This window comes from Ictidomys tridecemlineatus, chromosome 3 (genome assembly GCF_052094955.1).
Source record: "Ictidomys tridecemlineatus isolate mIctTri1 chromosome 3, mIctTri1.hap1, whole genome shotgun sequence".
Classification (NCBI taxonomy): Eukaryota; Metazoa; Chordata; class Mammalia; order Rodentia; family Sciuridae; genus Ictidomys; species Ictidomys tridecemlineatus.
In genome coordinates this window covers 44,971,093-44,993,554 of record NC_135479.1, presented here as the reverse complement: position 1 = coordinate 44,993,554, position 22,462 = coordinate 44,971,093, and the positions used below count along the sequence as shown (strand labels likewise).

Genomic DNA, 22,462 nt, shown 5'->3' with positions numbered 1-22,462 from the left:
TGCCGCAGAGACGCCCCGCCCCCGCGCGGCGCTGCGGAACCGGAGCTCCGGGCGGCGTCGGCAGCGGCGCGGGAGGCGGCGAGGCCAGGGCTGCAGGAGCCGGCGCCGCGGCCTCAGCAAGAGCGGTGGGGACCCAGCGGACCACGACGAAAGCGCACAGGCAGCCGGGCCGGGCCGCCACGGGCAGAGCGGCCGCCGGGAAGCGGGCGGGAAGCCGGGCGGGCAGCGGACAGCCGCCGAGCCGCGGAGCGACATGGTGCTGCTCAAGGAGTAGTGAGTGACCGGCTCGCGGTGCGGAAGCAAGGAGGAAGGGAGGGTCGGAGATGACGACCACGGGGGCTGACGGCCCGGTGGAGAGGATGGAGAGCTCAGAATGGGCAGTTGGTCGGCCCAGCAGGGGCGCAGGGGACCTTAAGGGTCGGACGGGGCCTGAGGTGGGGCCACAGAGGCTAAAGAGAGCTGGACAGTACCTGAGGTGGGGCCCAAGGGACAGTGAGGACTGAATAGGCCTGAGGAGAGGCCAAGGGGACAGTGAGGGCCGGACAGGGCCTGAAGTGGGGTCAAAGGGACAGTGAGAACCTGGCAGGGCATGAGGAGAGGTCGAGGGAATCCAGATCACTGGATGAGACCTGGGGTGGTCCTACAGCAGGGGCTGAAGTGTTGAAGGAACCAGCCGGAACTGTGGAAGGGGCTGAGGGGACCTGCAGGAGATGGAAGAGTTGTCTCAGGGACCAAGGAACAGTGGGACAAGGGCAGGCAGAGCTGGTGAGCTAGCCCGTGGTGGGGAGGGCTGAGCAGTAAGGGGCAGGGAAGATCAGATATGACAGCTCTTGGAAGGGAATTGAAATGATGAAGAGGAGTGCTGAGATGGAACCTGGAGTATTTAGAGTGGCCACCTTGACACTAGGGGAAAGATTGTAATAAATGGACCCAGAGGTCTAGGGGATCAGGGCCAGGCTTGGGTGACAGGGGAAGGAAGATAGAACAGAACAGAGGGGGGCTGAGATCTGGAGGCCAGAATGACACAGTGCTCAAGTGGTAAATGCAGAAGAGGAGACACTGGGAAAAGCTTGAGATGCCTGTGTTGAACTTGGGAACACTTGAGTGAGGAGTTCAGAATATATTGGGCAGTATCCAAAGTAATATGAGGGAGTTATGGTGATGGAAGATGGCCAGAAAGTTATAAGCATAGATAGCCCAGAGAGTATGTTTGTGAGTTGGAGGTGGTAGGGTCCAGAGCAGGGGAAGTCTTTCTCTAGGAGATTCTCAGTCTTGGTGCTAAGGGATGGGAAATTTCTTTGAGCTATCAAGGCTGTTTCCATAAAGCCATTAAATGAGGAGTGACATGGAAGGGTGAAAGAATTTTTAAGTAATGCATTGGGATGAGAAATTGGTGACTTTTGGCAGGTGTTGCAGGAGATTGGAGGTGGGGATGTCTGGATTGTTTAATCTTTCAAATACAAGGTGATCCATCCCTGAAGTTCATGGTTCCAAGTAAACATCACAGGACACCCTTTCCCCAAATGGGAGATTAGATGTGTGTATGTGTGTAGAAATTTCAGTGAAACTGTGCTTCCCTGGAAGGAGGGCAAGTGGGCAACATTGGGCTAAAAGCCCCAGAAATTCAGAAGTGGGAGATGTCCCAGTAGAATGAAACCCGTAAAACTCTTGTGAGCCAAGCAGGTGTATGGAGGGCTTCCCACTTTGAAGTGAAGGCACTTTGTCCGTCTCCTCCTGGCTTGCTTCTTGGAAGTGTTTAGGATGTAGTGTGGAGTTTGGATAACAAAGAAAGAAGAGATCCAGGTGTCATCCTGGTTTGACACCTTATGTGAAGATCATTATTTGGAGGTCCTGTCACCTCAATTTCTTGACATCCCATCTGATGTTACGCAGCCAGAAACTCAGAGGTTTATGTGGTTGGATGTCAAGTTTCTCCAAGAAAGAGAATATGGTGTATTTTAATGTGTGTCTAAATGAACAGGCTTTTCCCATTTTTCTGATCCTCCTTCCTATTCCTAGAATCTGTAGAAATCTGTAGTTTTGAAAAGAAGGTCAGGCAGGGGAAAGAAAGGTCTTTTAGAAGAGATCTGAATGAGTTTTGAAGGGAGGCACTCTTTGCCCATTCTTTGTTCTCCTCTTCTTGATGCCTGCAAGGGAAAGGCCCAAGGTGCCAGGATGCAGAGCTGCCTGCGTTTCCTTCCTGCTTGACTTGTGCCCTGGGTATGCTTCCCTGGGCAGGGGACAGGGAAGGAGGGGGCCATCAGAGATATTTGGCTATGTCTGCAGCGCTGCAGCTCCGGGAACAGTGTGAGTGAAGGTCACACTATAGTGAGCATATCTCCAGTCTCAGCCAGCTGTGCCTCTGTGGCCCTGTCTTTTTAGAGTTGTACCCTATTGCTGCTAAAGTGGTTTTGTTCCTAAGGAGCACAGGAGAAATGTCTGGAGTGCAGTTGTAATGAAAGCAGCCTCAGAACATCTTTTAGGAATTGGCTGATACCAGTGTCTTTTGTGGGGAGGCTTGGGTCTGAATGTTGTCCCTGTTGATTTTTTTTGACACTTCCTCTAACAGGATTCTCCATGATTTTATTTCTGCAAATTCTTGGACGTGATTTTTGCTGTGTTCTTGAAGATAAAAGATGCATTATTTTCTAGGAAGTTTCTTCCGAGGGTGCAGAAATTCTGGCCTCCAACTTGGGGGTATTTTTCTGCACCATCGGCTTTCTTGAACGGGAGGAGTGCATTAGTGGTAGCATCCAGTAAACTGGAGGATTTATGTTATTTGAATAGGTCTGGAGGAAGGCAGCAAAGACTTGGAGCCCATTGTGTTTTTCTTGTTACTTTTCTGCTTGGCCTTTATTGTGATGATTTCCTCCGACCCCTCTGTGTGCTTCTTCCTCTGACACCTCTGTGCTTCTTGCTTCCTGGGGGACCTTTTTGCAACTAGGAAATAAATAGTAAGCTATTTACCAGCCTGGAGCAAGAAAACTTGTTTGAACCCACGGCATAGGAAGGAGGACACAGCAGCTCATGCTTCACCAAGCAAGCATATAAGAAGCAGAAGGGCCCAGCGGGTTCCAGCAAGGCTCTAAGGACTGAAAATCTAAGCTTCAAAACTAACTTGACTTAGAGGACACATCCAAGGCTTTTTCTCTTAACTCTATTAACTTGTAGCACTGAACCGGTGATTGGCCATTGATTTGCATTACAAATGCAAGCCACCCAGAGAAGTGTCACTGGTCTTTTCACCTCTGTGGAGTTTTGTCCCTCATGGGGCCTTGCTGGCCATGGCTTCTCCATTTGGTTATTGCTTATACTTCCAACAATTGGTAGTCATTGAAATGGAGAAGAAGAAAGTGATCAATGGGGTATATTTGGACAGCTTCTGGAGGTCAGGGTGGGCATCCTCTTTGGTGGTTTCATGGTGATATTTTGTATTGTAGTATCTGTTCCAGAGCAGAGGTGGTTAGTATACATACTCTTAGGGTGATTGAATCTCCAAGGAACTTGGCCCTTTCCCATCCTTTACCTTAAAGGCTGTTGTTGGGTCCACAGAGATGCAGACCCCCAGAACCTGATTCTTTGGGTCTGAATCTTAATCATATTGGGTCCTTTTGTGTTAACATCTCTGTTTTACTAGACTCAGGGGAGATAGGATGGGTGAGGGAGGAGGAGAAGAAGACAGCTTTAAATGTGAGTCAGAGGCCTAGGAAGTAGCTGGTGGAGATTCAGGTTTGCATTGAATCACAGGGTTCTAAATGGAATGTCAGAGAGACACAGAGGGTCCTATTTCCTACTGGATTTTTGTCAGTGAATACAGTGTCATGCAACAAAATGTTGAATACTGTTCTAACATGATGCTTTAAGAGCCTGTGGAAGGTTTCAGAGCCTGAAGTTGACATTCTTTTTCCTTCTCTTGTAGTCGAGTCATCCTGCCTGTGTCTGTAGATGAGGTAAGTCCTTTTTCTTTCTTGCATATAGTTGTGCATAAGTTTTTGTGACTGTTGACTCAGTTGAACTAGGAGTGGTCATACTCTTTATGTAGTTTGCATATTTGTTCTAACATAGAAATAACCAGGGTTCAATGTGAATTTTCCTGGTGCTGCTTTCAGTTGAAGGAAAACACTTGGTTGGAGCAGCTGGGCAACTTTGTACAACCTGCCCCAAGCTGTTGGCATGCTGGATGACTTTGAATACCAGCCCTTTTTACCCGCTGGGACTGTGCCTGTCTGGGACATTATGATTGGGTTAGGTGTATACATCTCTGGGACCTCCATGACTCGACTGGAAAGTGTGCATGGCTCTCTCTGTTATGCAACAAACCAGCAGAGCAGGAAATCTCTGAGGCCCTCCCTTGCCATGCAAGGTGACTGCTAGAAAGATCAAGACAGAATCCTCCTTTTACGGCGGGCAGAGAGTGACATGGGCTTGGCTTGCCCTCTGTCCTTTTATAGTTCTTGGGTCTGATGTCCCGGTGTGTGCAGATCTGGTAGCAGCATTGCCACAAGAAGGTTCATAGGCCATGCTGACTCAGAGCTCCTCTCTTAGATAGCAGAAAGCTGTCACAGAGCCTCCCTTGATCCACCCTTTCTGTGAATTTCCTCCATTCTTTTCTCTTGGCTCAGCCTTGTTCTTTGCTTCCTCTGAATCCATAGGCCCCACCCTGGCTTCCAGTGAAACTTGAGTTTGGGTGAAGTTTGTCAGCCAATATGTTGCCCTCAGTCGATGGGCTGTAGTGCCAGCGGGAGCTCCTGTGATAACTTCCACTCTTTTCCAAGTAGGAACTGGATTTTTGAAGTTAGGCCAGCAGGGCCTGCAGCACTTTAGATGAGACAGATACTCAGAGCTAATTGACCCTATAAGAGGGGTGAGCAGGCATTGGCCTCCTAGAGGATTGTCTTGTAGTGGTGGACTTGCATGTCTTATAAGAACTGTGGAAACCGGGGAGATGGGGACAGAGGCAAGCTTGAACACGAGCTGGGGGCTCTGAGAAGTCTGAGAAATGAGACTAAGCTGGGATCAAGCTAGGTGTGATGGTGCGTACCTGTAGTTCCAACTATTTAGGATGCTGAGGCAGGAAGATCACTTGAGCCTCAAAGTTCAGGGCTAGCCTGAGCAACATGGCGAGACCCTACCCCCAAAGAAAAAAGAAAAAAAGAGGGAGTGAGGGAGGAGGAATGGGGGTGTGCAGAGGGAGAGAGGAAGAAAGAAAGAGAAATGGCGGACTGGGAACCAGGTACTAAGCTGACAGGGGTTGACTTTGGGAAGGGGGGTTAATCTAACTCCTTTTAGGGCCTTGTTATCTTTATTAAAACTACCAAGTGATAAATTTTCCATACTGAAAGGCTAAGCAGGAAGGCCTAGCATGTCCTTTGCTCTGAAATTTAGGAGGGATCCAGTGACTTCCTCTGCTGTACAGGATCATCCCATCCCTTATTTAGGAAGCTGTCTCCCAAGAACTTGGGATTTCTTTAGAGTAAAGTCTCTAGCAGAAACTTTTTAGAGGGAGTTTCTTGATGGACTGAAGGGCGAAAATGTCTTTGAGAAGTGCTGTAGACCAAGGAACTTTCAAGAACATCTCTCTGCTGTTCTGTAGTAAGATTAGAGGTTCTAGAACTCTGATTTAAAAAATATATATATTTATTTATTTATTTTTAAGGTATAGATGGACACAACACAATGCCTTTATTTTTATGTGTGCCAAGGATCAAACCCTGGTCCCACCCGTGCTAGGCGAGTGCTCTACTGCTGAGCCACAATCCCAGCCCCCAGAACTCTGATTATTAATGGTGGAGCTGAAAGCAGAGTGATAGAGGAACTCTTATGTTGAGAGCATCCACAATGGCAATTTTTAGTTTGTGGTGTTCTTTTTGCAGGCTTGAGGAAGTGGTGGGGCAGGGTGAGATAAGTCAGAGCCTAAACTCTAAGCAAAAGCTTGGGAAGTATGTACTGGTTAAGATTCATTTCTCTGTGTGGTGATGGTTGGCCTGTTTCTTGTCACCTGACAAGAAAGCAGCTTATGGCCTGGTAGGGTTGAAGCTGTTCTTTTGATGGCTTGAATCTTAGTTCCAGAAGATCAGAAGATGCTTGAATGGGGAGTTGAAGAAGAAATAAATGCAGATTGACTCTGAGTATTTGTCAATAACTCCATCCTGACTCATGGTTTCCATGGGAATAGCCCAGTATCATGTGACTGGTGGATTCACTTCCTAAATTGGAGGCCATGACTTGAGGCCCTTGCAGCTTCTGATTTGGGAGGAAAAGACAAAAAAGAAAAGAGAAGGTCATGTTTTATAAACATCCTGATGGTCTGAATCAATATTTGGGGGAAGAATTAGCTTCTGGCTAGCCAGTCTCTTTGGATTCACATTGCCCAGGGTTTCTAGACTTCCTGCAGCACAGCAAGAAAACCTTGGCTATTTGACATGGGTATGTCCATCAGTGGTTCCTGACTTAGGCCAGCACACCTTGGGCAGGACTGCTTTACTTCTTGTTTCCAGATTTTATGACAGCATCCCCCTGTGGTACCTGATACAAGAGGGCCATGTGGGTGGAACCAATAGCTGTACTGTTTCAGTATTTCTGGCCTACCCACGATATCTTCCTGGGCTCCCACTCCCAGATTGCTAAAGTGATGGAGTGTCTTAGTTCTTTGGGACAAGAGAACACATCTCAAGATTAGGGGAGCATTGTCCTAGGCTGAGGACTATGGTCTCTTTGGAGTTCCTTATCTGATTTAATGGTCTGACAGCAACCTCTACCATCACTCAATCTGAATCTGGCAGCTTTCCCAGGTGTTCAGAGCAACTATGTCAAAGGGAACCCTCTTGACATGAAAAGTGTCCCTCACTGTATAACCTATTCAGGCTGGTCTTACTTTCCTCTTTGGATTAACAAAACTGCCTTCACGTGTCTCATGGGATTAAAGGATCAGAATATCAAGAGAGATTAAAGGGGGAAGATGCCAGCCAACAGGCTGATCCTCTTAGAGCCTGCCCTCTGATTCCTGCAGCTGAAGAGAAACCCATTGAAGACAATTAGTCTGCCTGGGGTCCCCTTCCCCAAGTAACATCACTAGCTGGCAATCCCGTCCACTCCTCTAGGCCCTCTCCCCAGCCTGCCCTGTAGGATTCCGAGTTAGTGATTAGGTGTCCTGCTCTGAAACAGGGTTCCTTGCTCCTTCTTTGGAAACATTGGCTCAGCCAGACTCTGACCCAGAGTGGAACTGGAAAGGCACAGGAACAATTTGGAGTTCTGTGGGGGCATTGAGGCAGCACTGATGTTGCTTAGGATTTACAGGGTCAAGGTGACTGGCTCTCACCCAAATGTTCCTCTTTATGGGATTAACTGAGCCTTGATCGCTTGCCTGGGTCTTTCTTTGGCATTTTGTGCTAGGTTTTTGCTTTGGAAATTAGGGCTCTTTGAGCTCTGTGGTGAACAGTGAATTGTCCTGGTCTGCTGTTTTGCCTTCCAGACTTTGCTCCAGTTGTGCTTAGGAAGCTGTTGTAGATCAGGCTTCCAAGTGTGAAGTGAAGCTGCCCTGGAAGTCGCCTCTGCATCTTGCTCTTGCCAGTAGTGGTGACAGTGGCACATGCCCAGAGGTACAACAGAGAGTTTTAATCTCAAAGAAAAAAAACAAAACAAAACCTTGTTTTTTACCCCTATGAATACTAGGAGTTTGGGAAGCGAGAGTAGAGAGTGAGGATGAGGGAAACCTTAATCTCCACCCAACAACATATTGGGCAGTCAAGTACTTGTTTTTCTTTTTCTCATCCTACCTAAAACGTTGTGTCTGGTTAGCACTGGCAGTGATGGGGAAGACAAATCCTTTGGTATAGGTGTAACTTCCTGCATCATCTGTTGCTGTACATTCTCTCTTCACTGTATTTTTTCCTTGAGACAGCTTACTTCAGAGAGAAATGGGCAGAAGGGTTGGGTCTGGGCATTGCCCAGGTCATTGGCCCAAACACCAAGCTGTCCTGTGGGGGTTAGAAGAGGCCAGTGATCTTGACTGGTGACTTTATAGGGTAGCATGTGACCCAAATAAAGGAAAAGCAGGCTTTTGCCATCTAGTAACTGCCAACCCAGAGGAGGCGGCCAGCCAGCACAGACTGGGGAAGGAATCTGTACCATCTAGCAAGGGAAGCAGGAATACTTGCTTCAGCCCCACATGGAATTTGCAAAGCCTTGGGAGGTTTGGTTGTCTGAAAGACTATTCTTTGATCTCCTCGCAGGGTGAGGGCCTCAACACTGGAGATAAAGCAAGTAGGTGAGCCAGTTTTATAGCAAAGGTTGTCATTTCAGAGCACTGGGCGTCCTTCTTTGACAAGAAGTCATGTCTCAGGATCTGTTAAAATGAATGGGAAAAGGAAATTTCTAGCAACTGACCCAGATCCTATTTTGGAGTCTTAATACCAGAGACAGGTTCAGAGTAAGCTACCTTGGACTCCAAAATCTGTTTTCTGGACAGTGTTGTAAAATTAACAACATTCCTCTGCCTCTTTAAGCCCAATGGATAATGAGAAGTGGGAAGGATGAGATTAAACACATATGATGGCTGAAGAGAGGCCATGGAACAGCATTCTCAGTTGATCTGGGTAGATGTAGGTAAGGCCTGGTGTGAAACTCCAGGATAAGCTCCTGGATGAGGGTCCCCCAGGGCCTACTTTGACAGTTACCAGCAGCTGCACCATGTGTAACTATTGAGAATAATGCCTGTCTCTCTGTTCCTTTAGTATCAAGTGGGGCAGCTGTATTCTGTGGCCGAGGCCAGCAAAAATGAAACTGGCGGTGGTGAAGGCGTGGAGGTCCTGGTGAATGAACCTTATGAGAAGGATGGTGAGAAAGGCCAGTATACCCACAAGATCTACCACCTACAGAGGTATGTGACCACAGCAGCAGGGCAGAAAGGTGGCCCGGTTTAGAAATGATGGTAATGGTTAATTGGAGAGGGAGGGCGGTTTCCAATTTATTAGCTGTTTGTTCAAGTTTGCTTCACATGTGAGAGTGGGCATAGGTGGTATTCCTTTGTTCATTTAAAGATTTCTGTTAATTAAAAAAAAGTTTATACTTACCTAACCAGGCTCCCTGTCCCCGAGAGGTGAGTGTTTGGTTTATTGTGGGCCCTTCCGTCATCTGTGAGAATAGCCCTCCATTGTCCTCCAGTCCTCCATCCAGACTCTCAGACAACTAGTCCTTACCAAGGAATTGACAGTTGGTTAAAATAGTGCGTAAATGGGTGTTTCCTTTGTTATTTTACGTAGATAAAACTGTACTCTACATACTGTTCTGTTCTTTGCTCTTCTGTTATGTGTTATAATTGCCTTTCACTATCAGCATATTCTGCCTCATTTTTTAAAAGTACACATAGTATTCCTAATATCACATTGTACAGATGTGCTGTATGTTGTTTAACCAATCCTCTCTTGGGGAAGTAGTTATATTTATAGTCATTTCCAGACATCTGCATACTCCAGTAAAACTTTTTCATAAATCTTTTTGGATATACTTATGTGTGTGTGTCATCCTATAGTAAGTGTTCCTAAAAATATAATTGCTTGGTCAAGTAGTATTTTAAATTCTGGTATTGTGAAATCAGCTGCCAGAGAAATTTTGTAATTTCTTTTTCAATCAAAGGCATACATATTTTTAATGACACTTGAACTGATTTGTGTATCCAGAATCCATATAAATCCATACAAATTCACACAAATTTGCGGAATCCCTAACCAAAAAGGAAATATTTTAGTAAACTGTGAGCCAGTCCAAAGGGGACTGCAAATAATAGTAAACATATACCAGCTCGAATGAAAATCAAACCAAACTCTTCTTTTTTTAATATTTTTTTAGTTGTCAATGGGCCTCTACTTTATTTACTTAATTTTATGTGGTATTGAGGGTTGAACCCTGTGCTTTACATACTAGGCAAGTGCTTTACCACTGAGCTACAACCCAGCCTCCACGCTTATTTAGAAACCATCCATAACTGGAAAAATAAACTTGAATTTTTAAAAATTTAATCATGGTAAAGTATGCATAACATAAAATCCACCATTTTGAAGTGTTCAGTTCAGTGACATTAAGTATATTTATATTGTGTTGCATCTTAAACCTAAATCTTAATTCCTAGTCACTAAATAGAACTGACATTTTCATTTTAATTTGGTAAAAAATTCTTGATTTTCCGTATCTGCTGCTCTGACACTGGAACAGTATTAACCCAGAGGAATGCAGGATTCTGCAGGGCTGGAGCAGGAGGAGAGCAATGCAGTGAGAGATGCCATACTTCCCTTCCATCTTGCTGCACCCTTCGTCCTCCAGTCCTCCATCCGGACTCTCAGTTGATGTTGACTGCCAACTAGACCTTACTGAGGAATTGACAGTCGTTAAAATAATGCTGTCAAGATACGCCTTCCTGGGGCTGGAGTTGTAGCTCAGTGGTAGAGTGCTTGCCTCATATGTGTGAGGTACTGGGTTCGATTCCTAGCAACACATATAAATAAGCAAATAAAATAAAGGTCCATCAACAACTAAAAAATATTAAAAAAAAAAAAAAAAAAGATATGCCTTCCTGGGCTAGGGCTGTAGCTCATTGGCAGAGCACTTGCCTAGCATGTGTGAGGTACACTGGATTCGATTCTAGCACCACAAAAAATAAATAAAGTAAAGGGATTCTGTCCATCTATAACTACCCAAAAAAGTTTGTTTTAAACAAAAGGATGTGCCTTCCTCAGAGTCTTTTTGTATTTTTTAAAGAGGACTTTGAAAAGAGATGAGGAGGTTGGTATTTGAAGCAGAAGAGACCAGTTGGTTCCTCAGGACTCAGGGGTGCAGCTGAAGTGACGGGGAGTTGGGGTTGTATGTACTTAAGGATTGTGAACCATGTCATACCATCTTCCTTAAGGGGAGAGAATAGATGTTGAGCTGCTACCTCTTTTCTTTCCTTAATACCAAGATAGCCAACTGTGGGGTAGGGGGGTGAGGCCCACAATGACTGCCTCTGCCATCTGTCCTCATGAGGACAAAAGACTTCCTAGCAAATCAGCTTCTCTTGACTCTTTCTCCTTACCATCTCTAACATGTCCATTTCTTTCCTTTGTGTCTGACCTGGATGACTTCAGCAGCTCTCAACTGATCTCCCTGCCTTCTAGTTCTCTGCAAAGCTATGAGTGCTCTGCCTGGAATATCTGTCTCTCTGTAGCCTGAAAGCTATAAGTGGCTTCCCTTTGCCCTCCGAATGAAGTCTGTATTCCTGACATAACTCACAGAATCTGTTATGATCTGTACGCTGTGCATTTCCTTGCACTCCTGGCCTCATACCTCACGTCTGCTCCTCTGAACTTCCTTCTCTCAGCCTCTCCCACCCTACTCCCATCTGTTTGTCCAGCTTGGTCCTATACAGTCCCTATTCCATGTGTCCTTGTCATCTTGAGTTTCCTGCACATCCTGACTGGGCTCTCATGCGTTCCCTGCCATGTTCATATAGTGCTCTGCTCACCACCCTCCTCAACCCTGTGCTCACTTCATTGGAACACATACTTTCAGTGTTGTCATTTGGCTGGTTAATTATACTCTCCTCTGGACTGTTTGGTTTCTGTGTGTATCCTGGTGCCTGGGACAGAGAAGTATCTCCTGAATGAATGTGGCAGTGTGTGTGTGAATCTCAGAGGTTTGCTCTGATGTAATGCTCTATTGTGGGGAGATCTCTCTTTTGGGCCTGAGCCACTAAATTTGATGAGATTGCAAGAGCCTGTTGAAGACTTTATAGATGAGCAGTTAAAAACCAAGAAAGGAGGGCTGGGGATGTGGCTCATGTGGTAGTGCGCTCGCCTGGCATGCGTGCGGCTCGGGTTCGATCCTCAGCACCACATACAAACAAAGATGTTGTGTCCACCGAAAACTAAAAAATAAATATTAAAATTCTCTCTCTCTCTCTTTAAAAAAAATAATTCCTGGTAATAAATACTTAAAAAAAAAAACCAAGAAAGGAAGAAAGGAATATATGTGTGCCTTTTTATTTTTTTTAATTTATTTTTATTTTTTATTTATTTTTTTAATATTTATTTTTTAGTTATCGGCGGACACAACATCTTTGTTTGTATGTGGTGCTGAGGATCGAACCCAGGCCGCACGCATGCCAGGCGAGCGCTCTACCACTTAAGCCACAACCCCAGCCCACGTGTACCTTTTTATAAAACAAAATTTGAGTTCATGTTCTGCATCCTGAAAGGAAAATTGAATAGAAGATATTTGTCTTGGGAGGTAGACAACCCTAAGACCCACCTGTCCTCTTGGAACTTACAAAACTAAACTGCAAATGGTAGCACATGTCTGTAATCCAGTGATTCAGGAGGCTGAGGCAGGAGAATCTCAAGTTTGAGACCAGCCTTGGCAACTTAACAATACTCAGAATAAAAAAGGGCTGGGGATATAACTTAGTGGTAGAACACTCCTGGGTTCAATACTGAAAAAAGGAAAAATAAAAACTTACAAAATAATTTCTGGGCGTTGTGGCACATGCCTATAATCCAGCAGTTTGGGAGGCTGAGGCAGGAGAATTTTGAGTTCAAAGCCAGCTTCAGCAAAAGCAAGGCACTAAACAACTCAGTGAGACCCTGTATCTAAGTAAAATGCAAAATAGGGCAGGGGATATGACTCAGTGGTCGAGCGCCCCTGAGTTCAATCCCCAGTACCAAAAAATTTTAAAAAGCTTACAAAATAGACTAGATTATCTTGGATATCATATTCTTAAATTAGTCAGCTAGTCACCCTGACCCATTAACCTAGACTGGTAGGTTCAGTCCAACATAGGTAGTTTACATGTGGATTTATCTCCTTTGTATCTTATCCTTACACGTAGTATAGAACAATGCCCTGGACCAGTAAAAAATGTAATGGAAAACTGTGGAATGAGAATGTAATGGCTGATAAACCACAGCAGTTAGCCTAAGGTTTCATATGCTGTCGTTTTCCTGGTGGGTGCTGGGGCAAGTTTTGGGTGGTATTGGTAGCTAATCAAGCTGGGGTGTCAGGGTCTGGCAGAAGCTTCTCACATACACTAGTAAACCTGCTTATCTCAAGGAAATTTGCTTGTCGACTCTCCATTGAAGAAGCTTATCCTGTGACTTGAAGAATGTGATATAAAAGCCCCTTGTCTTCTTTTTCTTCTCCTCCATTTCTCTTTATCACCCCCCCTTTTTTTCACTATAGCAAGGTACCCACATTTGTTCGAATGCTGGCCCCAGAGGGAGCACTGAATATACATGAAAAAGCATGGAATGCCTACCCATATTGCAGAACTGGTGAGTGCAGTCTTGATAGAAGCTGGAATTTGGGCCCTAAGGTGGATTAAGACTTGTGCAATAGGCCCAGGGGTGGGGGTGTATTAGAGCTTTGTGTCCCTCCTTCATTTCTCAGATTAACCAGTGAAAGGATGAAGTTGGGGGGTGAGTGTCAGTGTTGTCCAGCATGACCTGGCAGTCAATTAGCATGCGTGAGCTTTTAGAATCTTCAGAGACATTTTTTTTTTTTTTTTTTTGGTACTGGGGATTGAACTCAGAGGCACTTGACCACTGAGCCACATCCCCAGCCCCATTTTGTATTTTAGATAGGGTCTCACTGAGTTGCTTAGCGCCTCGCTTTTGCTGAAGCTGGCCTTGAACTCACAATCCTCCTATATTAGCCTCCCGAGCTGCTGGGATTACAAGTGTGTGCCACCACATCCAGTTTCCAGACATATTTTTTACACAAAATTTAGATCCTATGATTACTAATTATTAAATTGCTCATTTTTCTTCAGCAAATAGAGACCATTTTCCCTGTCACTCATAGTCTTTTGTTTGAAATTTGTAGCTGGATATAGTGGTTTATGCCTGTAATCTCAGCAACTCAGGAGACTGAAGCAAGAGGATCGCCAGCCTGAGCAACGTAGTGAGACCCTACCTCAAAATGAAAACATTAAAAGGGCTAGAGTTGTAGCTTTGCCCTTGAGGACCTGGGTTCAATCCCCAGTACTGGGGCAGGGGGTTAAAAAAAAGCAAAATTATAATGACTGCGTGGCTGCATAATGGTCCATTATATGAATGTAGAGTTTGCTGAACATACCTGTGGGTTCTACATCTGTGGATTTCATAAACCATAGATCAAAAATATATAGGAGGGGCTGGGTTGTGGCTCAGTTGTAGAGTGCTTGCATAGCATGTGTGAGGCACTGGATTTGATTCTCGGCACCACATAAAAATAAATAAATGAGTGAAATAAAGGTCCATCAACAACTAAAATAAATAAATAAATAGATACATAGGGGCAGGCCTGGTGGTACCTACATGTAATCCCAGTGGTTTGGGAGGCTGAGACAGGAGGATCAAGAGTTCAAAAGCGGGGATGTGGCTCAAGCTGTAGCGCGCTTGCCTGGCATGCATGCAGCCCGGGTTCGATCCTCAGCACCACATACAAAAACAAAGATGTTGTGTCCGCCGAAAACTAAGAAAGAAATATTAAAAAATTCTCTCTCTCTCTCTCTCTTTAAAAATTAATTAATTAATTAAATTAAGGTATTTATAAAAAAAAAAGTTCAAAAGTGAGGTGCTAAGCAACTCAGTGAGACCCTATCTCTAAATAAAATACATAAAAGGGCTGGGTATGTGGCTCAGAGGTCAAATGCCCCTGAGTTCAATCCCCAGTAAGGCCCTCCCCACACACAAAAAAAAATACATAGGAAAAACAGCTGGGCACACTGGTAGGCACCTGCAATCTTAGCAGCTAAGGAGGATTTCAAGTTCAAGGTCAACCTGAGCAACTTAGTAAGACTCTCAGCAACTTAGCAAGACCTGTGTCAAAATAAAAAAGACTGGGGATGTAGCTCAGTGATGGAATGCCCCTGGGTTCAATCCCCAGTATCAAAATATAGGTGGGTAAGTAGATTGGGTTTGATCCCCAGCACTTCCAAAAAAAAAAATTGTCTCTCTACTAAATATATACAGACTATTTTTTGTCCTTATTCTGTAAATAATACAGAATAACAACTTATATAATAATTTATATAAAATTTATATTAACATTATGATTTTTCTAGACATGATTTAACTTATATAGAATGAAATGTAAATACTGTGCCATTTTACATAAGATACTTGAGCATCCACAAATTTTAGTATAATGGGTGGAGGGGTAGGGATCCTGGTACTAATCCTCAGTGGTTACTGAGAATGACTATGGCCTTTTAAACCATTCCCTTATTGTTAGTACTGAAATTTCTAGTGTTACTGTGATATATTTATATGTGACTTAAAAAGTAGCATTCAGATCCAGGAACTCGGGTGGCAATCATTGGAAAGGCCCTGTAGGGTAACCTCTCTGCCATGAAGAAGAACTAGGCCTAGGGGCTGGGGATGTGGCTCAAGCGGTAGCGCGCTTGCCTGGCATGCGTGCGGCCCAGGTTCGATCCTCAGCACCACATACCAACAAAGATGTTCTGTCCGCCGAGAACTAAAAAATAAATATTAAAAATTCTCTCGCTCTTTCTCTCTCCTCTCTCATTCTCTCTTTAAAAAAAAAAAAAAAAAAAGAAGAAGAACTAGGCCTAGAGGTATCAAAGGAGATATTGAAGGGCTGGGGATGTGGCTCAAGCGGTAGTACGCTCGCCTGGCATGCATGCGGCCCGGGTTCGATCCTCAGCACCACATACAAACAAAGATGTTGTATCTGCCGATAACTAAAAAAATAAAAAATAAAAAAATTCTCTCTCTCTTTCTCTCCCTCTCTCACTCTCTCTTTAAAAAAAAAAAGGAGATATTGATGCCTAATTTTTAATGACAAGAGAATTTGGAAACAGCAATTCCCAAATTGTGTCATATACACGTGGAGTGTGCATGGCAGATTCTTCAGCCAGAGGCTGGGATGGTGGGATCATCACTGCTAAGAACTCCAAATTGACGGCTTATGCTGAATCAGCATGTTCTGTATTTGAGGGTGAGGGTGGATTTATTTTCTTAATATTGGACAGCCTCTTGCTGGATTTTCTGGAAAGGAAAGAGTAAGATCTCCATAAAGAACTTTGTGTACTTGTCTAGACATTCTAGGATTCCTTTTGATTATTTTAGACTTCTAGCTTTCTAAGATTCCTAAGTCTTGAGGGATATCTAGAAGTAGATCTTTTGGGCCCAAGCTGGCACTAATTCATATCCCAGGGGATATGAATCCTAGAGATGCCATAGAACTTGTCTGAGAGGCAGATGACCTTTTAAACTAACAACCTTCATTTGTTGGCACAGTCTAGCTCTTGCATCTTCCTGCCAGCCTCTGTGTACCTGTATGCTTCACTTACTGTTACGACCTGGTACTCCCTAGATCGTATTTGATAAGGATGTGATCCTTAGGTGACTCAGGTGATTCTTATTCTGAGAATGTTGGGAATGACTAAAGTCATTGCTCTCTTCAGTCCTCCATGTTTATACACAGGTTCAAGAACCTTGTATCAGGGCTGGGGCTGTAGCTCAGGGTCAGAACCCTTGCCTAGCATGTGTGAAGCACTGAGTTCAATTTCTAGCACCACTTAAAAATAAACAAATAAAATAAAGGAGGCATGCTGTCAACCTAAAACTACAAAAAATGAAACAAAACAATAACAACAACAAACCTTGTATTAGGAGATGTACAGTTATTGGTGGCACTTGAGATGTATAACTCATGATTTTATTGCTGTAGCTAAACATGCAAACTTCACTATTCCTTAAGCATTGGACAGGAATCTGTTAAATTCTTGGAAATAAGACATATACATGTTTTTAAAAAGGCAGTAGGCAGTGTGGCAGGATGTGTCTGGTCTAGGGCCAAAGGTGAATTTCATTGATGTGTAAAAGAATTGCAGTGAGCATGCATTGTAAAAATCTTAGTTAACTTGGCATGGAGGTAACAAACAGTGTGGACTCCTCCATGTCTGAGGCAAGGTTCTAGATACATAGTCTGTGCCAACTGAGAGATGCCTCAGGGAGTGCTTCAGCTGGCTTAGGCCTTTTTCTACACAATAAATGTTAGTTCACTTATTGATCCTTGACCAAAAGAAAAAAGAAAGAAAAATATAATTTCCAAATACTCCATAAAGAGGACAATGAGTGGGAGGAGGACATCTTGCATAGACCTCATGGGTGCTGACCTCACAGTCACATCCACCTTCTTACAGAACAAATATATTGAGTCTTAGATCTGTTCAGTTAGATACCCACTCTTTTAAAATAAGAGATATAAACAGGCAAGGAACTTTGCAGTTCCTTGGGGGGGTCAATGGCAAAGTAGTTATTAGTTCAGACATCTTCTTGACCTAACTAAATCAAAGTTTGAGGAGAGGTGGATGAAAGAGTATGGAGTAAAATACCCCAAGCATTTTGGATGGCTCTAATCTTATTCTGAGAGGATTGAAAACATATTGAGAATACACCACTATCATTCTTTCTGTTTTCTTAATTTCTCTCTGCCTCTTTTCCATGAAGTTGTTGGATTGAGATGGGAGGGAGATGGGGTTGAGTGGGTTGCTCTCTGGATGAAAGTGGAAAGAGGAAGATAAATATACTGGTTTCTTCTTCCATTTCCTCCCTCTGACCTCAACTCTTGGCTAGATACAGTATTACTAGGTTAGGATTTTAGAATACCTTATTCCTGGGGGTGGAGATCAGTGGTAGAGCACTTGCCTAGCATGTGTGAGGCCTTATTAGTCTTATTTGGAAAGCCCTATTTTCCAACTACAAAGGGTTTCCTGAGGCTTTCTGTGTACCTGGGATTGCAGTTTGAAGAAAAGGGAATGCTGTAAGTGCAGAGATGTTTGGAGGGGAAGGTGGGGCTAAAGAAGGTTTGGGAGAGATTGTTTGGTCACCCAAGTTGGCATCAGCCACATGGGTTCAGAAATCCCATTTGTCAGAACTGAGTGGATTTAAGCTGGGTGCAGTGATGCACGCCTATAATCCTAGTGGCTTGAGAGGCTGAGGCAGGAGGATAGCAAGTTCAAAGCCAGCCTCAGCAATTTAGCAAGGCCCTAAGCAACTCAATGAGACCCTGTCTCTAAATAAAATACAAAAAGGGGGGGGGCGGTGCTGGGGATGTGGCTCAGTAGAAGCCCCTGGAATCAATCCCCAGTACCAAAAAGAAAAAGAAAACAAAACAAACTAAGTGTTTTCTTTTTTTCCCCAGTGTCTCACAAACACTAATGTATAAAAATCTCAAATGCCAATCTTGAAATACAAATTTAGTAATAAAACCAGATATTCCTGTTTACTGATTAGGGATAGATTCTTCTACATGGAAAGCAAATTTATAATCAGAATACTAATGTGTAATTTAAAAAATGCTCACTTGGTTAGGTGATCAGATTCCTGAAACTTTTTTTTTTTTAAATATTCTTCTTTTTTTTTTTTTTAAAGAGAGAGTGAGAGAGAGAAATTTAATATTTATTTTTTAGTTTTCGGTGGACACAACATCTTTGTTTGTATGTGGTGTTGAGGATCAAACTCCGGCCGCATGCATGCCAGGCGAGTGCACTACTGTTTGAGCCACTCCCCAGCCCTCCTGAGACTTTTGATTAGCACATTCTGTCCCTCAGAGGCCAAACTAGAAGTTTTCTTACAGAACATGGATTCAGAATAAGGTGGTTAGAGAAGCTTAATGTTTAGTGTCATCAAAGCAGGCCAGCCTGACACTTGCCATTTCCAACATAGTGATGGAGCTGTGTTCTCATGACAGCACTGCAGAATTTCTGCCAAACTAGCCTCTTTGGACATTCCTCTGATGGATATTAAACCCATCATTTCCTTTTCATAACATGGTTTTCTCAAGTTGTTACTATGGCAATTGTTTCAGGGTAGGCCTTTTAGTTACAATCTTTTTTCTTTTCTTTTTTTTTTTTTTGGTACTGTGGATTGAACTCAAGGGCACTTAATCACTGAGTCACAACCATAGCTCTTTTTATATTTTATTCTGAGACACAGTTTTGCTAAATGGCTCATTTAGTTGCTGTGGCTGACTTTGAACTTGCAATCCCCTAGCCTCAGCCTCAGCAGCTGGGATTACAGGCATGAGCCACTGCGCCCGGCTAGTTATAATCTTAAGATGGTGCTTCCTTCTAAGATTTTTTCATTAGAATTGGGGAGATCACTGACAGTCTTTTGGGTTATTCTTAAACATAGCAGATTATATCTTGTATATTTCAAGTATTCCTCATTTCAGTTTTAGAGGTAGCCTTAGTTTCACTTATGGAGTGATGGGGTTTGTTAGCCCTGTATAATTTCCAATATGTAGCATCCATCAGAAATTGAAGTAGCTCCTAAATTCAGAGGGTACAAAATGAACTGGAGGAGAGCTGGTCTGTTCCCCAGTGACATGAGAACTGCAGTAATTTTCTCTGATAAATAATTAAACCATGCTTTCCGAGGGGGTTCTATTACAATGAGCAGGTGTGCAGAGCGTGAGAGGTTTGGTTACAGTGAGAGGAAGGATGCTGTGGGCAGATAGACAGCAACTGGCCCAGAGTGTCCCCATCTGCCCCAGGAGGTGGAAGTGAGGGGCACCCAGGTGATTTTCTGACAATAGAGTAACGGATTACAAAATCTAAGCTGATCAGAGACAGTCCCTTTCCTTGTCCTGCTGGAAAGAACCCAAGGAGCCCAGAGTGGCATTTTTTTTTTTTTTTTAATTAAATTCCAGGTTTGGTCTTCTGGGAGTTTTGTATGAGAGAATCTTAAGCAGGGCTTGGTGCACTTAGACAGTCCCAACTCACTGGGTCCTGGAGGTGACTATGGAATAAGCCATGGGAGTCAAGAGCTCTTTGTTATTTGTGGTCCCTTGGGGTGAGGGACAGATACTTATTAATCCTCATTAATTTTTTTCTCTCTTATTTTCATGTCCTTGCCTTGGAGCAGTTATTACAGTAAGTATTATCAGGGGGTTTGGAATTGTAGATGATTTATAAGAAAAGAAATAAAAATGTAACTGGGGCTGGCTGGTGGTATAGCTTAGTGGTAGATTGCTTACCTAGCATGTGCAAGGCCCTGTGTGTGACCCCCAACATCACAAAATAAATAAAAAATTAATAAATAAATGCACTAGAAGTCCTGAATATTCTCTTTTGGTGTTGTTGAGGCGTCTTTTCAGTCCTGATGAAGAGTTTGTTATTTGGCAGGGGGACCTCCTGTTTTAAGCTGCGTTGACTTGTGGCTTTATCAGGTACATCCTGGCTCTGGGTCTTGTATGTACAGAATGACTCAAGGCTCTCCCCTGCTGTCCTCAGGTCATGCCTACTCAGGTTGTACAAAAATTTTGGTTCAGCTGGCCTGATTGTGACATTCCTTTCCTATTGAGCACCTGTTGACCCCAGTGAGCACTGACCTTTGGGCAAATTGTGAAGTCAACAAGATATTTCTTCTGTGATCATCCCCTTTGTCACTGTCCACACCCTTCCACCCTTCAGCATACTCATCCAAGTGCATTGTCTCTTCTAGGAAACTTAATTCCTGTTGAGATGATAATGGGTTTTTCCTCTTTTTAGTAGTTACAGTTTTTGTTTTCGTTTTTTTCCCCTTTTACAGTTGTAGTTTTTAAAAAGCACTAAGAGAAGGAGACAATAATTAACATGAAGGGTTATCTCAGCCAAAGGCTAGCTAAGGAGAAAAGGGCCATGATGAATGTTTTTTGTTCGTTGGAGTCTTCCTTACTCTCTCCATGATACTAATTAAGTATTAGTACCCTATGCATGAAGTAATATGGAAGACTAGTTAAATACAAGGACTCTAAAGTTAAACAATCTGCTTTTTAGCCAGTTCTGTGATGATCTATCTCGGGCCTTGACTGCATCACCTAACTTGTGAATGTCATTGTCCTCATCTGTAAAATGAGGATGATTCCATAGACATCACAAGCTGGAGTGAGAATTCAACTGGAGTGACGCATGTCTCACATATGATGGGTCCCCAGCGAAGTTAGCTATTATTATCAGGCAAGGCCTGGATTCTTCCAGCTGCCCAGGGTCCAGTGATGGGAGACCATACTCTCCAGCTATGAACATGGTGACTGTAAAGTGTATGTATGTGTTTTCTTTTTCCCTCTTCCAGAATGAGTACATGAAAGAGGACTTTCTGATTAAAATTGAAACTTGGCACAAACCAGATCTTGGCACCCAGGAGAATGTAAGTAGTATTTCCCAAGGTTCCCAAGAGTTTCCAGGATTCAGGACAGGATCTTGAATTTCTGTCCTATAGCTTCTGTATCCCTACCATGGGGTCCTCTCTGTGGTCCTCTTTCACTTGGCCAGGAAAGCTGGGGCTTCTTGTTAAACCTGTCTTACCCCAGGGTAAGATTGCCCCATTTTTGATTTTCAAAATGTGATCTCTGAGATTTCTTACTGCACCTTCCTGTAGTGCTGGGATAGGTCTAAAATGCAGTTACTGGTGCAGAGGAGCTGTATTTTATTTATCTGTTTGTCAATCTGTCACTATTTATTTATGGTACTGGGTCTCAAACCCAGGAGCACTTTATAACTGAGCTATATCCTCAGCCCTTTTTAAAATTTTTTATTTTGAGACTGATTTGCCCATGCTGGCCTCAGACTTGCCCTCCCCCGCCTCAGCATCCCCAGTTGCTCTGATTATGGGCAAGTAGAATACTATGTCCCGTTGGAGCGGGATTTTCTTTCTTTCTTTCTTTCTTTCTTTCTTTTTTTTTTCTTTTTTTTGTTTTGTGGTGCTGGGGATTGAACCCAGGGCCTTATGCATGCAAGCACTCTACCAACTGAGCTATATCCGCAGGCCTGGAGTGGTATTTCTAAAACAACAAAATTACAGCTTCTGGGCTGGAGATGTAGCTCAGTAGTAGAGGGCTTGCCTAGCATGCCTAGCATGCATAAAGATTTAGGTTTGATCTCCAGCTGCATAAAACAAAACAAAACAAAAAAATTATAGCTTCTGTAGAGCACAAATTTTTAAAATACACATTTTTTTTTCTTCTCCCAGTTCAGGGCCTTGTGCATACTAGGCAAGTGCTGTACCACTAAGCTATATCCCCAGCCCCCAGCTCTTTTTGTTTTTTGTGGGTTTGTTTGTTTGGGGGTTTGTTTATTTGGAGGCAGGATTTCACTGAATTGCCCAGACTGGCTTCAAACTTGTAATACTCCCACCTTGGCTTTCTGAGTAGCTGAGAATATGGGTACATGCCATCATGCCCAGCTAAAATACACCTTTCCTTTGTCTTAGGAATTCCCTATCTAGGAATTTACTAGACAATTATTTTCTCACATATGTGTCATAACATACACAAAGAAATACATTATAGCAACATTTTTTTTTCTTTTTCTTTTACTAGAGATAGAAACCAGGGGCACTTAACCACTGAGCGACATCCCCAGCCCTTTTTTGTATTTTTATTTAGAGACTAGGTTTCACTGAGTTGCTTAGGCTGGCTCTGAACTCTCTATCCTTCTGCCTTAGCC

At 43.5% G+C, this 22,462-nt stretch overlaps 1 protein-coding gene across 1 annotated transcript in view; it reads left to right on the top strand.

Moving 5' to 3' along the window:
• The window catches only part of Pitpna (phosphatidylinositol transfer protein alpha), a 41,265-nt gene continuing 18,803 nt past the window's right edge, over positions 1 to 22,462 (top strand). The window contains exons 1-6 of the mRNA XM_013359776.2: positions 1 to 273; positions 3,920 to 3,950; positions 8,733 to 8,878; positions 13,207 to 13,298; positions 19,902 to 19,909; positions 21,090 to 21,164. Coding sequence (XP_013215230.2) covers positions 254 to 273; positions 3,920 to 3,950; positions 8,733 to 8,878; positions 13,207 to 13,298; positions 19,902 to 19,909; positions 21,090 to 21,164 — 372 coding nt within the window. The 5' untranslated portion in view covers positions 1 to 253. The remainder of the gene's footprint in view (positions 274 to 3,919; positions 3,951 to 8,732; positions 8,879 to 13,206; positions 13,299 to 19,901; positions 19,910 to 21,089; positions 21,165 to 22,462) is intronic.